The sequence below is a fragment of the Stylophora pistillata genome, chromosome 13, assembly GCF_964205215.1.
Source record: "Stylophora pistillata chromosome 13, jaStyPist1.2, whole genome shotgun sequence".
NCBI lineage: Eukaryota > Metazoa > Cnidaria > Anthozoa > Scleractinia > Pocilloporidae > Stylophora > Stylophora pistillata.
Window position 1 is genome coordinate 17,336,615 of NC_142531.1, and position 19,865 is coordinate 17,356,479.

Consider the following 19,865-nt stretch of genomic DNA (forward strand, 5'->3'; position numbering starts at 1 on the left):
TTGAAACATCTAAAATGGCACTTTTCTTTCAAAAGCTAAACTCACAAGTATAATTCTTAAAAATTAAGGTTTTATTTTAAAAAATAATTTTTCCTAGTAAATTCCTAAGAATTTCCCAAGGATCAAGAATCTATTTTTTTATGTAAATTCTACCTGTAATCATTCCTAGGAATTTCCTAGGAAATTCTTAGGAACCTAGTAATGTTTGTTCACACCTCCAGAGAGCTTAAATGTTTTTAGGAAAATTCCACTGACTCCTAAGAAATTCCTAGGAAATTCCTAGGAATCCTAGAAAGCTAGGAAACCATTTCGCAAGGCTGTCTTTGGTTATTGGAGACTTGTAGCCAGGGTAGAAAGAGACCACTGAATTCCTTTCTTTTAACAAATGTGTGTGTTGTGTCTCCATACTACAATCAAACAGGTATCACACAGATCAAATTTAAAGAAGTAATTTTCATCCTGACATTACAAAATTTCCTTCTTTCAGTGCATTCTCTCCTGCCCCAACCCTATGCAAAGGAGACAGAGCAATGGTAGTGTGTCCTTGGCCAAGACCCTGAACTCTTGCAGTAAAACTGTCAGGTAATCCTGATGAAATACAGGGGGGACCCTGTGATGAACAGGCATTCTTTACAGGGGAGGGGAGGGGAATGAGGGTACTACTATTCACTTTATACAATTAAGAGACAAGATAAGCTGTGGTCAGACTGCCTCATCTGGCTGAATTTACCTTGAACCTTATCAATCCAATGCATTATTCCCTAACTCTATTAACTAGCTTTTTCACTGTTCATGATATTGCTACATGTGCATTGAATTGTGTCACAGATCATATTAGCTTTAGGTAAGGTAACAAATCTGATCCTACTGGCACATTGACGGATGTGTTGACTGACATGTTGGTTGACACACCACCGACATACTACCAACACTGAGCCAGAAGGAAAAAATTACTGTGAGCATCAGCATATCATGGGGTGTGAAGCTTAAATTTTTGGGATAGACCAGTGCATGGGCCAACATGCTGTTTGGTTCAAATTTACTACCCTTAGCTAATTCTATTTGTCACAGTCAAATCTACAATTAAAGCTGTGACTAATGTTTCCATAACTAAAAGTTCGCAACTGGCTCATACTACTTGTGTCACAAGGCAGCATGCAGTACATGGGAGTTTGTAGACAGACAATGAGATGCATGGCATTGAGTTGACTTGAACTATCTCATGGTCAAATAGTATAAGTGAAATAATTGGCATTCATTCTTAAATAACATGTCAAGAAATATCTCAAGATCTGCTACAATCACAAAAAAAGTATTTCTATTGTTTGTGACCATACTTATGATCCATGATATAAGAGCTCTGATGCATGTCCTGTAAACCAATCAGAACTCAAGAAAAGCAAAATACAATGGCTATTTTTAAAAGTAATAAATATACTCACTGTCTGAACAGTGGCAAAAGTCACTGTGCCATCTTCATCTGTTTCATCCCATGGCTCATGAACAGATACTGCACCACACTTACTGGCTGCCTGTATAACCAAACCAAAAAATTATTATGGTTATTATGGCAACTGAACTGAGCAGAGAGCAGTTTGTCCTGAAATCACACACTTGATTTCATTATCAAATGAGCACACAGTGTGAGTTTGATTTGAAATCACAATTAGTATGATTTCAGACCAGAATTGTACTCTGCTCAGTTCAGTTATCCCACAAAATTCAGTCACTCAAGTATGGGATATTATAGTTCATACAAATATTTATTATCCAGTAATGAGCTGGTTTATAAAAATTGCAAAAAGTTGTCTTTCATTTTCCTGTGATTTGATTGGTTCCTTAAAAAGCCTTGAAGTCAGATTGGTAATGTTACTGTACAGTGTAGTAAAGGCTTTCTCACTGGCTGGGAAAAAGAAACAATTTGGAGCAAAAATGGAGTGAATTATGAATAAATTGCAGTAATGAGATCCAATTGGATTACAAGTTTCACCAGTGTTTTGAAAGAGGATGTAAAAACTAATTAAAAATATTCACTGATTGATGCAAGGGGACTAAACCCTTCTATGTGGATGGACTGCTGGCTCTTAAAATTTGTTGTAACAGTGACCATTCGATACAAGTGGAAGACAATACAAACAGGGGGAGGGACTCAGTCAAGTGAGAACATGCCTGCTCGATATAAGTGAAAATTACTGTCATTACCAAAGGGGGAAAAATTACAAGACTTTGAACAACTGCATGACCTCTTAATACAAGGTGACCACTTTAAAATACCTTGCCACTAAGGGGTGTCTGGAAAACTCAGACCTCGAAAACTCAGACCCTCTGGGTGTCTCAAAAACTCAGACCTGAAAAACTCAGACCCTCTGGGTGTCTCGAAAACTCAGACCCGAAAAGTAAAACAAGTCATATTTACACCGTGTGACTCCCGCAAGCCGACTTGTTTACTGTTTGTCGATACAGTGCCATTGCGTGCACTGATCATGAAAATTACCTGCCAGGAAAATATACTTGTAATCCAATTGGATCTCATTACTGCAATTTATTCATAATTCACTCCATTTTTGCTCCAAATTGTTTCTTTTTCCCAGCCAGTGAGAAAGCCTTGCTACACTGTAACATTACCAATCTGACTTCAAGGCTTTTTAAGGAACCAATCAAATCACAGGAAAATGAAAGACAACTTTTTGCAATTTTTATAAACCAGCTCATTACTGGATAATAAATATTTGTATGAACTATAATATCCCATACTTGAGTGACTGAATTTTGTGGGATAACTGAACTGAGCAGAGTACAATTCTGGTCTGAAATCATACTAATTGTGATTTCAAATCAAACTCACACTGTGTGCTCATTTGATAATGAAATCAAGTGTGTGATTTCAGGACAAACTGCTCTCTGCTCAGTTCAGTTGCCATAATAACCATAATAATTTTTTGGTTTGGTTATACAGGCAGCCAGTAAGTGTGGTGCAGTATCTGTTCATGAGCCATGGGATGAAACAGATGAAGATGGCACAGTGACTTTTGCCACTGTTCAGACAGTGAGTATATTTATTACTTTTAAAAATAGCCATTGTATTTTGCTTTTCTTGAGTTCTGATTGGTTTACAGGACATGCATCAGAGCTCTTATATCATGGATCATAAGTATGGTCACAAACAATAGAAATACTTTTTTTGTGATTGTAGCAGATCTTGAGATATTTCTTGACATGTTATTTAAGAATGAATGCCAATTATTTCACTTATACTATTTGGCCATGAGATAGTTCAAGTCAACTCAATGCCATGCATCTCATTGTCTGTCTACAAACTCCCATGTACTGCATGCTGCCTTGTGACACAAGTAGTATGAGCCAGTTGTGAACTTTTAGTTGTGGAAACATTAGTCACAGCTTTAATTGTAGATTTGACTGTGACAAATAGAATTAGCTAAGGGTAGTAAATTTGAACCAAACAGCATGTTGGCCCATGCACTGGTCTATCCCAAAAATTTAAGCTTCACACCCCATGATACGCTGATGCTCACAGTAATTTTTTCCTTCTGGCTCAGTGTTGGTAGTATGTCGGTGGTGTGTCAACCAACATGTCAGTCAACACATCCGTCAATGTGCCAGTAGGATCAGATTTGTTACCTTACCTAAAGCTAATATGATCTGTGACACAATTCAATGCACATGTAGCAATATCATGAACAGTGAAAAAGCTAGTTAATAGAGTTAGGGAATAATGCATTGGATTGATAAGGTTCAAGGTAAATTCAGCCAGATGAGGCAGTCTGACCACAGCTTATCTTGTCTCTTAATTGTATAAAGTGAATAGTAGTACCCTCATTCCCCTCCCCTCCCCTGTAAAGAATGCCTGTTCATCACAGGGTCCCCCCTGTATTTCATCAGGATTACCTGACAGTTTTACTGCAAGAGTTCAGGGTCTTGGCCAAGGACACACTACCATTGCTCTGTCTCCTTTGCATAGGGTTGGGGCAGGAGAGAATGCACTGAAAGAAGGAAATTTTGTAATGTCAGGATGAAAATTACTTCTTTAAATTTGATCTGTGTGATACCTGTTTGATTGTAGTATGGAGACACAACACACACATTTGTTAAAAGAAAGGAATTCAGCGGTCTCTTTCTACCCTGGCTACAAGTCTCCAATAACCAAAGACTGCCTTCTTCCCAAACTGTAAGTTTCCTTTAATTGTTCTGTACCAAAGCTGTTCGCATTTTTCATTGCACAGAACTTGAAGTTTGTAATATTTGTGTTGATGACTATCAGTTTTCATAACACTCGCACTGTTCCTTTTGAGCTGAGGTTGGTGGAATGTTTTTCTTTTAAGTCAGTTAGAGATTGATTCTTTATCATTTTAGATAAAAAGGTTTCCTAATTTTTAATGTGTTCATCAAATTGACAAAAATGAGACAAGATTCTCGTAAATACATCATGCAAACAACATCATTAGCAATTATGATGACTGGTGCTATTGTTTTTTGTTTTTGTTTTTTTTTCGGTCTTCCCTAATGATGAGCACTGTTATTCAAAGCACTTGATATTGAAGTGTTGAAAGTATTGGATTTGATTTGAAGAATTTTCTTTGTGTGGAAACATTGATCCATGGCAATTCATTTTTAATCAGTGTTTCATAAAAATGTGCACAAATGATTACACCATTAGCACTTGTGATGCTAATGGTGTAACTGTTCTTCTTGCATTTCTTAGACCACCAGGCCTTCTTCGTTTTATTGATCATGTTGTTGGTAACCAGCCAGAAGATGCTATGGTGTCCATTGCTGAATGGTAAGCCCAGTCTAACTGGTGGTTAAAATTGATATACTGCATTCTGGCATGTAAGATATCAAGTTTAACATCTTGTTTGTGTTTCCCTATCGAAGATCAGTGCTTGGCCACACTGTTACCTTTTCTTTTTATCCAATCCACTCCTCCAACTGTAAAGGAACTGCATCGTGATGATATGAAGATTTTAAGGTTTTAGAAGGAATAACATTAAGAAAGACAGAAACCATAGTCTTAGAATACTTCTGGATTGAGTGTCAATTTAACTCTGTAACTCCCAAGATCTGATTGTTAATTCTCCCCTCTAGCTACTGTAGAGTTGTTATGATGATAAAATCACGGAGCTACAGGTTAAGACTACAAAACTTTTTAATGTCCAGTTTGGGTTTGTGTGTGTTTTAGTATATTGACTGCCATGCCGTGGGGCCCAACAGTTCACATGACTTGCTGATCACATGACTAAAGTCATGCGTGTCATGCCACATCTACTACATATTCCTTGTAAATTAGAAATGAGAATTTGGTGTTAGATCAGGATAATAACTTTGAGATAAGTTTGAATGTTCTCATTGCCTGTTTGCTGGATAATTAACCATTCCATGAACGCGTGCTGGATATGAAATGATAGATATTAACCAACTCAGCGCTACGCGCCTTGTTGGCTATAATCATCTCATATCCAACAAGCGCGAGTGGAATAATTGTTTTTTTAAAAAGAAACACCCACAAGATGTTAGACAAATCTTCTTGACTTTATTTTGTAAGAAGAAACCAGATGTTACAATGTACAGATATTAGAATATGGTATACAATGGCTCATATACCATAATGGCTAAGCCAATAAAAAGTCTTGAATGCCATTATCCAATGATCCAGTTAATAATAATATATGGATATTATAGGGAGAAGTTACATGTTAATCACTTCTAGGAGTTAAAGGGTTAATTATTACATATAGGTGGTTTTACTTCCCTACTTTTGTGGTTGGTCCAGAAAACTTGTGACAATTCAATCTTTAACCAATCAGATGCAATAATAAAACCAACCATGACTTTTCCCTCACATGTTCTCATGCTTTAGGCGGATCTGCTGGATATTGTATCGTTATTGTGAGGAGAAATTCTTCCTTGGTCACTTGTGAGGGTTAATTTATGTATATTCAGTCCTAAAAATTATTGATTTTCTTTGTAAAATTTGCACTTTGTTCTCTACCCTCTGAAGGTAAGAGGAGAATTTACAGTTTCACAGGTTTTGGTCTGTTGATGATAAATAGGTATGGTACTAAATGTAACAAACAGACTCCACTTTTCATTCTGTCTGTTTAGGTTCACAATCCAGATGTTTTTTAACCCTTTAACTACCATGATCTGAATTTTAATTCTCCCCTCTACCTTTTACACTTTTCCTTGTAAATTAGTCATGCAAATGTTGTTAAATCAGGATAACAACTTCTACCTGATAAGTTTGAGTATTCTCATTACCTGTTTGCTAGGTAATGTATGGGTATCGTAGGGAGAAGGTACATGTTAAACACCTCTGGAAACAGTGTATCAGAACTGATGTTCTTACATCTGATACTTTTAGCTAACAGAGGACACAGGAAAATGGAATCTGTTGTTTCATACAGTGCACAGGAAGGTTTATTGAAGCCTCTTAACACTGTTTGAGATATACTTTCCTGATAAAGTAAATGGTTTTAACCCCTGGGTAACATGTGATAGTGTCGTCTGATGGTCCAGGTGGTTGTAGTATGGTTTTAACCCCGGGGTAACATGTGATAGTGTTGTCTGATGGTCCAGGTGGGTGTAGTATGGTTTTAACCCCGGGGTAACATGTGATAGTGTCGTCTGATGGTCCAGGCGGGTGTAGTATGGTTTTAACCCCGGGGTAACATGTGATAGTGTCGTCTGATGGTCCAGGTGGGTGTAGTATGGTTTTAACCCCTGGGTAACATGTGATAGTGTCGTCTGATGGTCCAGGTGGGTGTAGTATGGTTTTAACCTCTGGGTAACATGTGATAGTGTCGTCTGATGGTCCAGGTGGGTGTAGTATGGTTTTAACCCTGGGGTAACATGTGATAGTGTCGTCTGATGGTCCAGGTGGGTGTAGTGTGGTTTTAACCCCAGGGTATTGTGATAGTGTCGTCTGATGGTCCAGGTGGGTGTAGTTCTGAGAAGGACTGTTGACTGCGAGAGTCACCCTGATGATGACGTCCACTCAGTTTGTGGAAACATCAGCCACCATCGCCAGCTATATTCCCTCTCAGGACTAAACCCATACATACATACATATACATACATAAACTTTATTTATCCTCGGATTTTAGATTAGCTTATAAGCTAGTATCTCCGATCCTAATTACTACTTTAAAATTACAGCAAGAACAGGTTAAAAGATAAAAATAATTCATAATATAATAATATAATAATCGTTAATATAATAATTTGTGATATAAATGTAATATTAACAGAAATTGTTAGGTAATGTATGGGTATCGTAGGGAGAAGGTACATGTTAAACACCTCTGGAAACAGTGTATCAGAACTGATGTTCTTACATCTGATACTTTTAGCTAACAGAGGACACAGGAAAATGGAATCTGTTGTTTCATACAGTGCACAGGAAGGTTTATTGAAGCCTCTTAACACTGTTTGAGATATACTTTCCTGATAAAGTAAATGGTTTTAACCCCTGGGTAACATGTGATAGTGTCGTCTGATGGTCCAGGTGGTTGTAGTATGGTTTTAACCCCGGGGTAACATGTGATAGTGTTGTCTGATGGTCCAGGTGGGTGTAGTATGGTTTTAACCCCGGGGTAACATGTGATAGTGTCGTCTGGTGGTCCAGGTGGGTGTAGTATGGTTTTAACCCTGGGGTAACATGTGATAGTGTCGTCTGATGGTCCAGGTGGGTGTAGTGTGGTTTTAACCCCAGGGTATTGTGATAGTGTCGTCTGATGGTCCAGGTGGGTGTAGTTCTGAGAAGGACTGTTGACTGCGAGAGTCACCCTGATGATGACGTCCACTCAGTTTGTGGAAACATCAGCCACCATCGCCAGCTATATTCCCTCTCAGGACTAAACCCATACATACATACATATACATACATAAACTTTATTTATCCTCGGATTTTAGATTAGCTTATAAGCTAGTATCTCCGATCCTAATTACTACTTTAAAATTACAGCAAGAACAGGTTAAAAGATAAAAATAATTCATAATATAATAATATAATAATCGTTAATATAATAATTTGTGATATAAATGTAATATTAACAGAAATTGCTAGGTAATGTATGGGTATCGTAGGGAGAAGGTACATGTTAAACACCTCTGGAAACAGTGTATCAGAACTGATGTTCTTACATCTGATACTTTTAGCTAACAGAGGACACAGGAAAATGGAATCTGTTGTTTCATACAGTGCACAGGAAGGTTTATTGAAGCCTCTTAACACTGTTTGAGATATACTTTCCTGATAAAGTAAATGGTTTTAACCCCTGGGTAACATGTGATAGTGTCGTCTGATGGTCCAGGTGGGTGTAGTATGGTTTTAACCCTGGGGTAACATGTGATAGTGTCGTCTGGTGGTCCAGGTGGGTGTAGTATGGTTTTAACCCCGGGGTAACATGTGATAGTGTCGTCTGGTGGTCCAGGTGGGTGTAGTATGGTTTTAACCCCACGGTAACATGTGATAGTGTCGTCTGATGGTCCAGGTGGGTGTAGTATGGTTTTAACCCCACGGTAACATGTGATAGTGTCGTGTGATGGTCCAGGTGGGTGTAGTATGGTTTTAACCCCGGGGTAACATGTGATAGTGTTGTCTGATGGTCCAGGTGGGTGTAGTATGGTTTTAACCCCGGGGTAACATGTGATAGTGTTGTCTGATGGTCCAGGTGGGTTTAGTATGGTTTTAACCCTGGGGTAACATGTGATAGTGTTGTCTGATGGTCCAGGTGGGTGTAGTATGGTTTTAACCCCGGGGTAACATGTGATAGTGTCGTCTGATGGTCCAGGTGGGTGTGGTATGGTTTTAACCCCGGGGTAACATGTGATAGTGTTGTTTGATGGTCCAGGTGGGTGTAGTAGTTTTAACCCCGGGGTAACATGTGATAGTGTTGTCTGATGGTCCAGGTGGGTGTAGTATGGTTTTAACCCCGGGGTAACATGTGATAGTGTCGTCTGATGGTCCAGGCGGGTGTAGTATGGTTTTAACCCCAGGGTAACATGTGATAGTGTCGTCTGATGGTCCAGGTGGGTGTAGTATGGTTTTAACCGCTGGGTAACATGTGATAGTGTCGTCTGATGGTCCAGGTGGGTGTAGTATGGTTTTAACCCCTGGGTAACATGTGATAGTGTCGTCTGATGGTCCAGGTGGGTGTAGTATGGTTTTAACCCCGGGGTAACATGTGATAGTGTCGTCTGATGGTCCAGGTGGGTGTAGTATGGTTTTAACCTCTGGGTAACATGTGATAGTGTCGTGTGATGGTCCAGGTGGGTGTAGTATGGTTTTAACCCTGGGGTAACATGTGATAGTGTCGTCTGGTGGTCCAGGTGGGTGTAGTATGGTTTTAACCCCACGGTAACATGTGATAGTGTCGTCTGATGGTCCAGGTGGGTGTAGTATGGTTTTAACCCCACGGTAACATGTGATAGTGTCGTGTGATGGTCCAGGTGGGTGTAGTATGGTTTTAACCCCGGGGTAACATGTGATAGTGTTGTCTGATGGTCCAGGTGGGTGTAGTATGGTTTTAACCCCGGGGTAACATGTGATAGTGTTGTCTGATGGTCCAGGTGGGTTTAGTATGGTTTTAACCCTGGGGTAACATGTGATAGTGTTGTCTGATGGTCCAGGTGGGTGTAGTATGGTTTTAACCCCGGGGTAACATGTGATAGTGTCGTCTGATGGTCCAGGTGGGTGTGGTATGGTTTTAACCCCGGGGTAACATGTGATAGTGTTGTTTGATGGTCCAGGTGGGTGTAGTAGTTTTAACCCCGGGGTAACATGTGATAGTGTTGTCTGATGGTCCAGGTGGGTGTAGTATGGTTTTAACCCCGGGGTAACATGTGATAGTGTCGTCTGATGGTCCAGGCGGGTGTAGTATGGTTTTAACCCCGGGGTAACATGTGATAGTGTCGTCTGATGGTCCAGGTGGGTGTAGTATGGTTTTAACCCCTGGGTAACATGTGATAGTGTCGTCTGATGGTCCAGGTGGGTGTAGTATGGTTTTAACCCCTGGGTAACATGTGATAGTGTCGTCTGATGGTCCAGGTGGGTGTAGTATGGTTTTAACCCCGGGGTAACATGTGATAGTGTCGTCTGATGGTCCAGGTGGGTGTAGTATGGTTTTAACCTCTGGGTAACATGTGATAGTGTCGTGTGATGGTCCAGGTGGGTGTAGTATGGTTTTAACCCTGGGGTAACATGTGATAGTGTCGTCTGATGGTCCAGGTGGGTGTAGTGTGGTTTTAACCCCAGGGTATTGTGATAGTGTCGTCTGATGGTCCAGGTGGGTGTAGTTCTGAGAAGGACTGTTGACTGCGAGAGTCACCCTGATGATGACGTCCACTCAGTTTGTGGAAACATCAGCCACCATCGCCAGCTATATTCCCTCTCAGGACTAAACCCATACATACATACATATACATACATAAACTTTATTTATCCTCGGATTTTAGATTAGCTTATAAGCTAGTATCTCCGATCCTAATTACTACTTTAAAATTACAGCAAGAACAGGTTAAAAGATAAAAATAATTCATAATATAATAATATAATAATCGTTAATATAATAATTTGTGATATAAATGTAATATTAACAGAAATTGTGTGCTGACAGTTTGCTCTTAAATTCGCTATAGTCTACAGTTTTTCTAAAGTGGTCAGGGAGGGAGTTCCAATACTTAACAGATGAATAGCTAAAAGAATTTAGACCGTATGTGGTTGTAAACGGCTTAAGAAATGAGAAAATATTCGTGCCCCTTAGGGAGTAAGCAGTAGATCTTAGCTTGATAGTTGTTTCAGATAGCACGGATATTTACCAAGATGGAGACAGTTGAATATACAAATCATCATATTTTGTATCCTCCTGTTGGCTAAACCACACACACCTGCCTTGTCTAAAAGATCATCGTAGTTCGAGTCCCAGTCCTTTAAAACAAATCTTAAAATACGTCTATTTAAGGTGTCCAGTTTAACAGAGTCCTCTGAGTTACAAAAGTGCCATATCATAGAACAGTAGTGAAAATGGGGACCCATGCAGATGATCAGATTACACTATCACTATGATATATTTTCCTGTTTATTTACTGTATTTTTTTGTATTTCTGGGAACTTGCCTACTTTTCTTTTTACCTTTTTTAGGCAAGAAAGGTTTGTATGTCATGCTTTCAGATTTTGTGAGAGGGCAGAGCCTGGGGTATTGTTTCATTGTGTAAACTCAACAATGATATTCTGTTGTTTAGATTCATACAGAGTACAGTGCACTGCGGTCAATTGTAGTCACAAACTGGGAGGAGACAATTAAGATGCCACTCAATGAACCAGCCCCAGGAAAAAGGAAGAGGTAGATACAGGTATGTACATGGTTATGGACCAAATGTTAGGTCTCAATAGAGATTTAGCACCGCATTTACCAGAAACATGAACAGTAAGAGTGCATGACCATGTGACTTTTTTCCCACCAATTAACAAATGGTAAACACCACAGCGTACACTATTGAGTTATGGATGCACGCGGGAGGTTGCTAAGCACGAAAGAAGCGTAAGAGTCGCTCGAGGCGATAGCCGAGAGCGACTCTAGCTTCTTGAGTGCTTAGCAAACCTCCCGCGTGCATCCATAACTCAATAGTGTACGCTGTGGTGTTTACCATTTGTTTTATGACATAACATTGATACATTGTAGCTAAAGAGTTCCCTTTTATTTAACAAATCTTACGTGACCAGAAAAAACAAGCGCGCGCGGAATAATAGTCTTTGCATTTGCTCACGTCAGCAGCGTACACCCATGGGCAAATGGGGGACGCTAAATTGACCAATCAGAGCGCGCGCTTTACTTTGGTTATGTTATAATTTTTTTTCATGTACGTTTGCCATTTGCACTAATTTGCCGTTTCTATGTAAAAGTTCCTTGTTTTGCGTTCGTAGTGTACAAAATGTTTTATTATCTTTTTCTCTCACAGAGTAGAAGGTAATTGTTGGAAAAAGGGCACCAACGTTATTCCTTGTGAGTCATACTAGGGTGCTTTCAAATCCACCATGACAGGAGCTCATGCAAAGTTAAAGCAGCAAGGCTCACATTATTTTACATAAAACACGAAAGGGCAAACTGAAATTTGCTGTTTCACATAAACGTGGTGCTAAGTCTTTCTCATAACTGAATATTTGTTAAGTTAGATAAATATAATTACCATTATTTTTATGATTATTTTGCATTTGGTTTTAATGCACTGAGACTTAGTATACTCATGAAATATCCAGCCATTTTCACAGCACAAGCATGATAGATAAAAGAATTATTTTATGACCTGTCAGGATCACACCAAAGGACTTGGCATTTGCCAGAGAAAGCAAGCAATGCCAAACACATCAGTGGTATTCACAACACTTCCATTCATACTCAGTTGAATTAAGATGCAGGAATAATGGTTAACCAGCTGACTAAGCCAAGCTGGAATAGCTTGGCTTGGGGGATGAATGTAGCGGTAAAGCTCAAACAAAAAGGGTGGGTGGGATAGAGGGCCCTTCCCTTCCTCTGCATTCTGCTGGAAAAATTGATTGTGAATGGAGTGGACTAATTTCCCAGTATTTATCTGAACCTCTTATGCAAGCAGTATGTGCCAGGAATACTCAAAATTTGTGTCATCATTTGGTCTTTATTTGTAATACTTATCTTACTGTAGGAGTTTGTGGACTATTATGGAACAGCAGGAGTACAACACATTGCACTCAACACATCTGACATTATCTCTGCCGTAAGTGACAACCTGAATCTTTTAACTTTACTAAATTGTATATCTTCTGTTTATGAATAAGATTATTAAAAATTTTTCAGCGATGGTACTTTTTTTTGGATAAGGAATTTAAAGGAGAGAGGCACGGAATTTCTCGTTATTCCTGACACATATTATGAAAACCTTCGTGCACGGCTTAAGGACGCACCCATTAAGGTGGAAGAAGACCTGAACGTGGTGAGATATTTTAACTTTGACCCAGGGGGGAGCTGGAGGGATGGAACAGTGGAAAGGAATTTTAGTGACTATCATGAGCTACATGAACCAAGGCTTTCAAACCCTGGCTGCATTAATCCTTGAACTCCCATGAATGACCAAGACAGAATTTCTCTTTACAATACAATACCGTATCAGGCAGGAAAGGGATGAGAATAATGAAAATTATCAACCAAGGGATTATTAGTTGATCCAATATCAAATTCTCTAAACTCACATCATAAGACAGTAATGAGAATTAGTAATGAGTACCTAGGACTGCCTTTGATTATTAATCAGCTTTTAGTTATCAAACTAAAACTAGAGTTGATGGTGGAGGGGGGGGGGGTGGAGGTTGGCACAAGTTTCAGGCTTCCAGCGTTAGGGGCACAAATTTATAGTAATCTCTGTTAAGTATCGTTTTTTCATGTTCTAGCTTCAGGATCTGAAGATTTTGGTCGATTTTGATGACAAGGGCTACCTGCTACAGATTTTCACAAAACCAATGCAGGACAGACCGACACTATTTTTAGAAGTTATACAGAGGCACATCGCCATGTGAGACAGGGGAGGGGTGGGGTGGTAGGGTCCCTGATGAGGAGGGTACTGTTGTATTGTTAAGGATGTATCTTCTTTTCGTCTGGGGTGAAGAGACAGCTGGCAATTACAACTAAAGAGACTTTGACTGAATGTCGTAAATTATATGCTAAGGGCATCCCAGCGATAAATGAGATCGAAAAAAATACTTCTTAAGAAGCCGGTTGGTTCTCAAAGTTGAGGCGCGAAGAAAGCGCGGGAAAACGCGAATAACCAAGTCGTGAATGTTGTCTGTGTTGCTTCCGATAGGTTGAGAAGGTGGCATGAGTTACTAAACCATTCACAGAGCGAAGCATAGCAAACGCAATGCAATCCAGGATCACATTCGATTATCGATGGAAAACTGTTCTATCAAGAGTTCCCCGTTGTCTGAAAACTTTCTTCTGGTCTTCAATCGTCTTCCATTCATACAAACACAGGATGGCTAGAAAGTAGCTAAAATTGAAGTTGCAAACTGTTGTCGGTATATTAGACTGATCACATCAATTTTTCAGGTGAATATGCAACAGAGTGAATTTTTTTTTATTCATTTCTCCTCTTGTTGTGCAGGGCTTTGAAGCCGGAAACTTCAAGTCCCTTTTTGAAGCCATTGAGCTGGATCAAGAGCGAAGAGGAAACCTTTACTAGACTCTTATATCATACCTGGCTATTTCTCAGCTCTTAAATCGCATTAATCCGAGGAAGCAAACCTATGCGTAGAAGGTAGTCAGATCACATGGGCTAAATTTTTCAAAAGAAACAAAACAGTGATCAAAAGATAGCCATCTTAGTGCGGGGAAAGGCTGAGGAGATTAAACGTGTATTGGGTAAATGAATAACTGAGTTTGGTTGGGTTTTGGATGACTTGGGTACTTTTTTAGGTGGGCTTGCGCGCATTTTAGAACGATATGAATAATTAGTATGTGCGCTCGCATGTTCAAAGGATTTGCAATTCTTAAAAAAGGCGGCATTTTGTGAACAAAATGTCGTTAAGTTTTAAGGCTTGAATTATTGTATTGATAGGGAAATAAAGTGAAGGTTTTTGGGTGAAACGTTAACTGTAAGTGAGGACTGAGTTAAATACCTCGGGAGGTCACAGTTTTAGTTATTGGGCTGCAGGACAGTAAAGGTCAATCGTACGATTAAACTCATGTTCACTGCGATGGATGGTGTTTTGAGTGAATTATATGGATACTGTAGACAGCTTGTGATCATGAGGATTGATCATTGATCATGAACATCGATTCTATTTACAATGAGAAATCAAAGCAATTCTATCTTATAGGAGCCGGGTAAAGCCACTCATCATTGATGTTGTTGGGGGGGGGGGGGGGTTGGCGGGAGATAGGGGGGCTTATTTCGGAAACCATTGGCTATTTGATTTTCTGCTTAAGCTCTTTTCTTCGTTAGCGTATGGAAACTTAACATACAAATTGTTTTTATTCTTTATTTTGGAACCAAACCATGCAATTATATTTACCTCAGATAATTCACTGCGACTGACTGTTTTATTACGCTTTCAATTGCAATTTTTATCGAGGACATCTCTCTTCTCTTAAAACTTGAAATAAGCTCAAGATAAAAGATCTCAAGCTTGTCTTTCCGTCTGCGTTTGTTTGTTTGTCTGTTTGTTTGTTTTAGCCTATGCATCCTCTGGCATTTTACTGCAACCAAAGAGAGCTAAGATGGACTAATTATAGCCTAAGCTGAGCTCAGGTAAATCTGAACTAAACAGAATTTTAACGACTTGACTTTAACGACCCTTTTCATCACAGGGGCATGCGTACATTGTTTCTTTTTAACCTGTGACTCGAGAACTGATCACATATAACTTGCCGGTTGGAATATGTTAATATCACCTGGAACCCTCGAAGGAAAATCTATAACAGCTTCCAGGGTGAATTACAGCTTAGACATTGGGTGCTGAAAGGGTAGGTGTATATATACTTGGCTTTAGCTGGAGCCTCCAGCTCTACATTAACAGTGTTACTGTTTTCAGCGATGAATCGCACTCCAAGATACGAGAGAAGCCCTGCTACACTGTTACTGAGGGTGCGCATGATGTTTTGAACCTGGAGTAAAGAAAAAAAATTAACTTCATATGAGTAATGTTAAAGAACTGTTACAAGAAAGCAAGCGGCTATCCTACCCTTGGAACCCTCAAAGTGACTAGCAGCTATTTTCTCTTTGCAGTATTATTGCTGAGTCAAACTTAAAGAATTGGAGAATATATATATATATATTTGCAGTTATATATATATATATATATATATCTTATTAGACGTTTTGTTGTGTTGTATCGCTGAGTATTTTTAACGAGTTGTGCCGTATTTTGAAGAGCCCGTAGGGAAAGTCAAGATACAAATAGCGAGTTAAAATGCTCAGCGGTACAACACACCCAAACGTCTAATAATTTTTTTATTATCGGATACGCCAAATTGTTATTTCAGTACCGGCGAGTTTTGCGGATGTTTATTTACCGTGAGTGCATGAGAGAAGTATGCGAAGCAGAACGGAATTCGCGCGTTGTTGTGTTGCTCTTTCTATATTCTTCAATAAATGATGAAACTTCATTGTCGTCTAACTGCTATTCTTCGTTCGATTTATCAAATAAACTTGGATCAATATTCGCCAGCCAATCCGATCCCTTGTTGTCAGAAATATTATTTAAATTGTCCGCCATTTTTTTTTTTTTTTTTCTTTTTTTGCAACTTCAGTCCCATCCGTCGCTTGCGCGATCCGAGAAAGCCTGTCTAACTGGCTCTCTGGAGTAAAAATACCGCGTGATGTTTGTGCCCGCCTATGGCGTCATTTGTACTCTTCGGAGTTGAGTTGGATAATAAAGGAAAGTATCACCTTTCAGAATATCTCTCGACTACTGCACAAATAATCGTTGCCAGTAGCACAGAAAATGTACAGAGGACAGTATCGAGAATATGCATGCATTAGGGTGGAAAGGGTTTCTAAACATCTAACGATTTACTGTGTAGTACTATATTATGTAGCAAACAGGTGGTGGACTCGGAAATAAATAAACTTACTACTAAAGGGTGTTGTTTTGATGTAACGCTTAACCCTATAAACTAATTTAAAGGAAACGTGAAGCAACTGAACGGGGCAATTACACGTTTCATCTCAGTAAGGAAAGAATCGTTAAGAGGGCAGTCCATTTATAAAGTGACGTTATCGCCCAATAGACTGGCAACATACAATCGAAACATCGTGGTATGCAGTAAAAGGAAAGAGAGAAAGCTCCGTCTTCCTTCCTTTTCTTCCCCTCTCCTTTAGGGACGGACTTGGGTGGAGGGGGGTTTGGGGAAACACCTTATTTCATATTTTTTTCATAATCCCTTATGAATGAGTAGGGGAGGATGGGTTGGAATGATCTGGGAACGAGGATTAGAAAGGAAAAACAGCCTAAATAACTGCAACGGAAACCTTTTCCTTTTCATTATTATCCAGCTCTTTTGTACGTTTTCTCATGCTGCTATTTACCTGAAGGTCTTGGACATCAGCTCCTACGATGCCAAATCTTCGACCAATTGTTTTACGCTCGAGATCTTGGAAGGAAGCTCTTTCAGACTGTAGCTGCGTGGTATTGAACGCACTACAAGAATCATGGGTAGCGGACTCAGCAATGCTCCTGAGGATGAAAATAAAAAAGCGAACTGTTTAAGCCCTTAACTCCCAAGATTGGATTGTTAATTCTCCCCTTTAGCTGCTACACATTTCCTTGTGAATCAGTTACAAAAATTAGGTGTTAGATCAAGATTACAACTTCTGCCTGATAAGTGTGAGTATTCTCATTACCTGTTTGCGGGGTTATGTATGGATATTATAGGGAGAAGTTACTTGCTAATCACCTTTGCAAGTTATAGTTCATCAGTTACTGAAACGTTTACCCGCGATTCTTAAAATTGAATGTTTAAAATTATGCAGATATTATTATTTTTCGTAGTTTTTGATAAGACCTGTAAATATATTGGGTCCTCGATCTCAAAACTCTGTTGTTACTCCTCCCAACTCAAGTATACGTTTTTCCATTGGAGGAGAACGTGACACGTAATACGTTCTCCCAAACAACAACATGAACTTTCGACTCGCACGTAATATGGTCATGCTCCTTGAAACCGCGGCAAATTTGTGTGCCAGTCCAATATTTTTTAGTTAGGAGGTATGACAAAACACTGAAGGACTGACCCCCATGGAGAAAAGTGAGTTTTGTCTCTCCTCGAACAGGAAGTCTCCCTCAAGACTAAATATTTCTTTTAGAACCGGTCAATCCGGCAACGCTTACCATCATTTGGTTTCCATAACTACCATAAAGAGATCCATTTGCGCATTTACTTTGGTAGTGAGTGAAGCCCCTCCCTCTTCACCTCAGTTGACAGCTTTTTCTCATGGATATTGTACGCCACACCAACTGTTACAGATGAAAGAATTTGATTATCAGTTATTAGTCTTGAATGATAGACTTCAAGCAGTCCCTCCTTTTCGGCGAAATCCAAAATAAAAAAAATCAGAAAAAAGAAATTGACGTGAAGCACCTCACTCATGGAGCTCCCGCGGTGCATCAGCGTCACTCCATCCCTGTGGCGCGCTATCATTAATTTTTTCCCCGATTCTTTTTTTACTCGCGCGACGGACTTCGCCGGAAAAGAGGGACATCTCCTAGACTAGTTGAATTAGGACTTCAGACACACGTGTTCGAAATACCTGACTTCGCGCTCGAGACCTAGCTTGTCCCTCTTTTTTTTAATTCTTCCGGTGGGGAAAATAACAAGAATGATACGAAGAGAAGGTTCAAGTGCACCTGTGGAGAGGGGAAGGAGGGAGTGTCCCTCTGCTTTAAACCAAGTTTGATACTTAAACATAACTCGTGCCCAGTCACCCGATCTACTGCGACCGCGCATGTTAGATAAAAGTCGATTGGGAAAGAGTTAGTCTCAGGGTTGTAGTCAGTAGTTGTTGTGACGTTAGCTATTTCGACTGTCGTAATATTTCAGAGCATTTTGAGCAGAAAACATTATGCTATTCGCCTTCTCTTTCATTTGACTTTTTAACCTTATTCGTAAACATTAAGGCCAGTTCAAGTTAATCTCGGTGCGCTGGACTCTGGGTCGGTTGGCCTGGGTTCAAGTCCTGGCTGGGGCATGACGACGGTTATGTCCTTAAGCAAGACGCTTCACTCACATTGCTTCGTCTTCTCGGATAAGACGTAAAGCCGTAGGTCCCGTCTCCTACAGGGTTAGGGGTAGGAGACGTAAATTTTCCATGCACGAGATTACTGTGTAGTGGATGTCCTCCCCAGGGCCTGATGGGTGGGAAGATGAGATCGCTGCATGGACTGAAGCGGCTGCCTGAGGTGCCTGATAAAAATGCTGACGTCCAATCTCAATCTTACAATACTGTTAAGCGCGACTGAATATATCCACATAGAAGTCTGCGCTATATAAATGTAAAAATGTAAAATGTAAATGTATCTCGTATCTTTTATACCCCCTCGTTGAATTACGCTTTCTTCGTGCTCATTAATTAGCCTGGAAACAATAAAAATGTCTCTATGAAAATACGAGAGGTCTTTTGGAATTTGCTGTGAATACGAATTAGGGCAGACTTGCTACAATGTCTTCTCGGTCACCGACAAGGCACACAGCAAAGATTTGCACAAGCATTTCATTGAAATTAGTACACTTTGCATAGACATCAATCACTACACCTTTCGTTCACAAATTTGTACTTTGTGAAGCGGACGTGACCGAAACGTTCTGGACATATTGGCTTCGTGAACAGAGAGAGGCACACTACTTTATACCGCTTGCAAACAGATTAGCTTGTTTAAAAACCGTTACCTGAAAACATTGAACCTCACCGAACGCTTCTACTAACAAATTCTTTTAAAGTTGTATGAAAACTCTTCCCTTATCAGCAGAATGACTAAAATCAATTTTCAGTTATCACAGTTGTCTTTAACCTGGGCAAGGTCACGAATACAAATGCATTTAATGCAAGCAAGTATTTTCGCGAGCCACTTCTATTAACTGGCGAAAAGAGGCTTATTGAACAGTTGAACTTTGCCTTTAAATGAAAGTTATGCCGTTTGCTGTACACCACAGCAGTGTCAGCGAATCGGTTCCTTCCTTCTTGATAGTTTACAGTCCATTTGTTTTAATTCAACCACTGGTTAAAACAAATCTCGAGATTTTCGTAGTTAAAAAAAATTTACAACATACATCTACCCCTCTCAGTTTTATCAGTAATTTCTATATTCTTAAAAATTTCTGTGG

The 19,865-nt window shown here is 39.6% G+C and overlaps 2 protein-coding genes and 1 long non-coding RNA gene across 4 annotated transcripts in view; 2 read left to right on the forward strand and 1 right to left on the reverse strand.

Annotated features, from left to right (window-relative positions):
* LOC148717920 (uncharacterized) overlaps window positions 1-2,502 on the reverse strand; it is an 8,805-nt gene extending 6,303 nt beyond the window's left edge. The window contains exons 1-2 of one of the 2 annotated variants that reach the window (XR_015994385.1): window positions 2,417-2,502; window positions 1,443-1,532 (exon numbers count right to left, since the gene is read on the reverse strand). This is a non-coding gene — a long non-coding RNA (uncharacterized LOC148717920). Of the gene's footprint in view, window positions 1-313; window positions 408-1,442; window positions 1,871-2,416 lie in introns of those variants that run through there. The other variant, XR_015994386.1, reaches the window with a different exon arrangement.
* Window positions 1-19,865, forward strand: part of LOC111345688 (4-hydroxyphenylpyruvate dioxygenase a) — a 192,804-nt gene that overhangs the window by 106,114 nt on the left and 66,825 nt on the right. The window contains 4 exon segments of the mRNA XM_088742179.1: window positions 2,957-3,046; window positions 4,082-4,138; window positions 4,140-4,186; window positions 4,721-4,798. Of these exon segments, the coding sequence (XP_088598305.1) occupies window positions 2,957-3,046; window positions 4,082-4,138; window positions 4,140-4,186; window positions 4,721-4,798 (272 nt within the window).
* On the forward strand, window positions 11,323-14,741 carry LOC148717922 (4-hydroxyphenylpyruvate dioxygenase-like). Its single transcript, XM_088743631.1, has 4 exons — window positions 11,323-11,360; window positions 12,697-12,768; window positions 12,849-12,984; window positions 13,439-14,741. Exons 1-4 carry the CDS (start codon window positions 11,323-11,325, stop codon window positions 13,562-13,564), a joined length of 372 nt encoding a protein of 123 aa, XP_088599757.1. The 3' UTR covers window positions 13,565-14,741.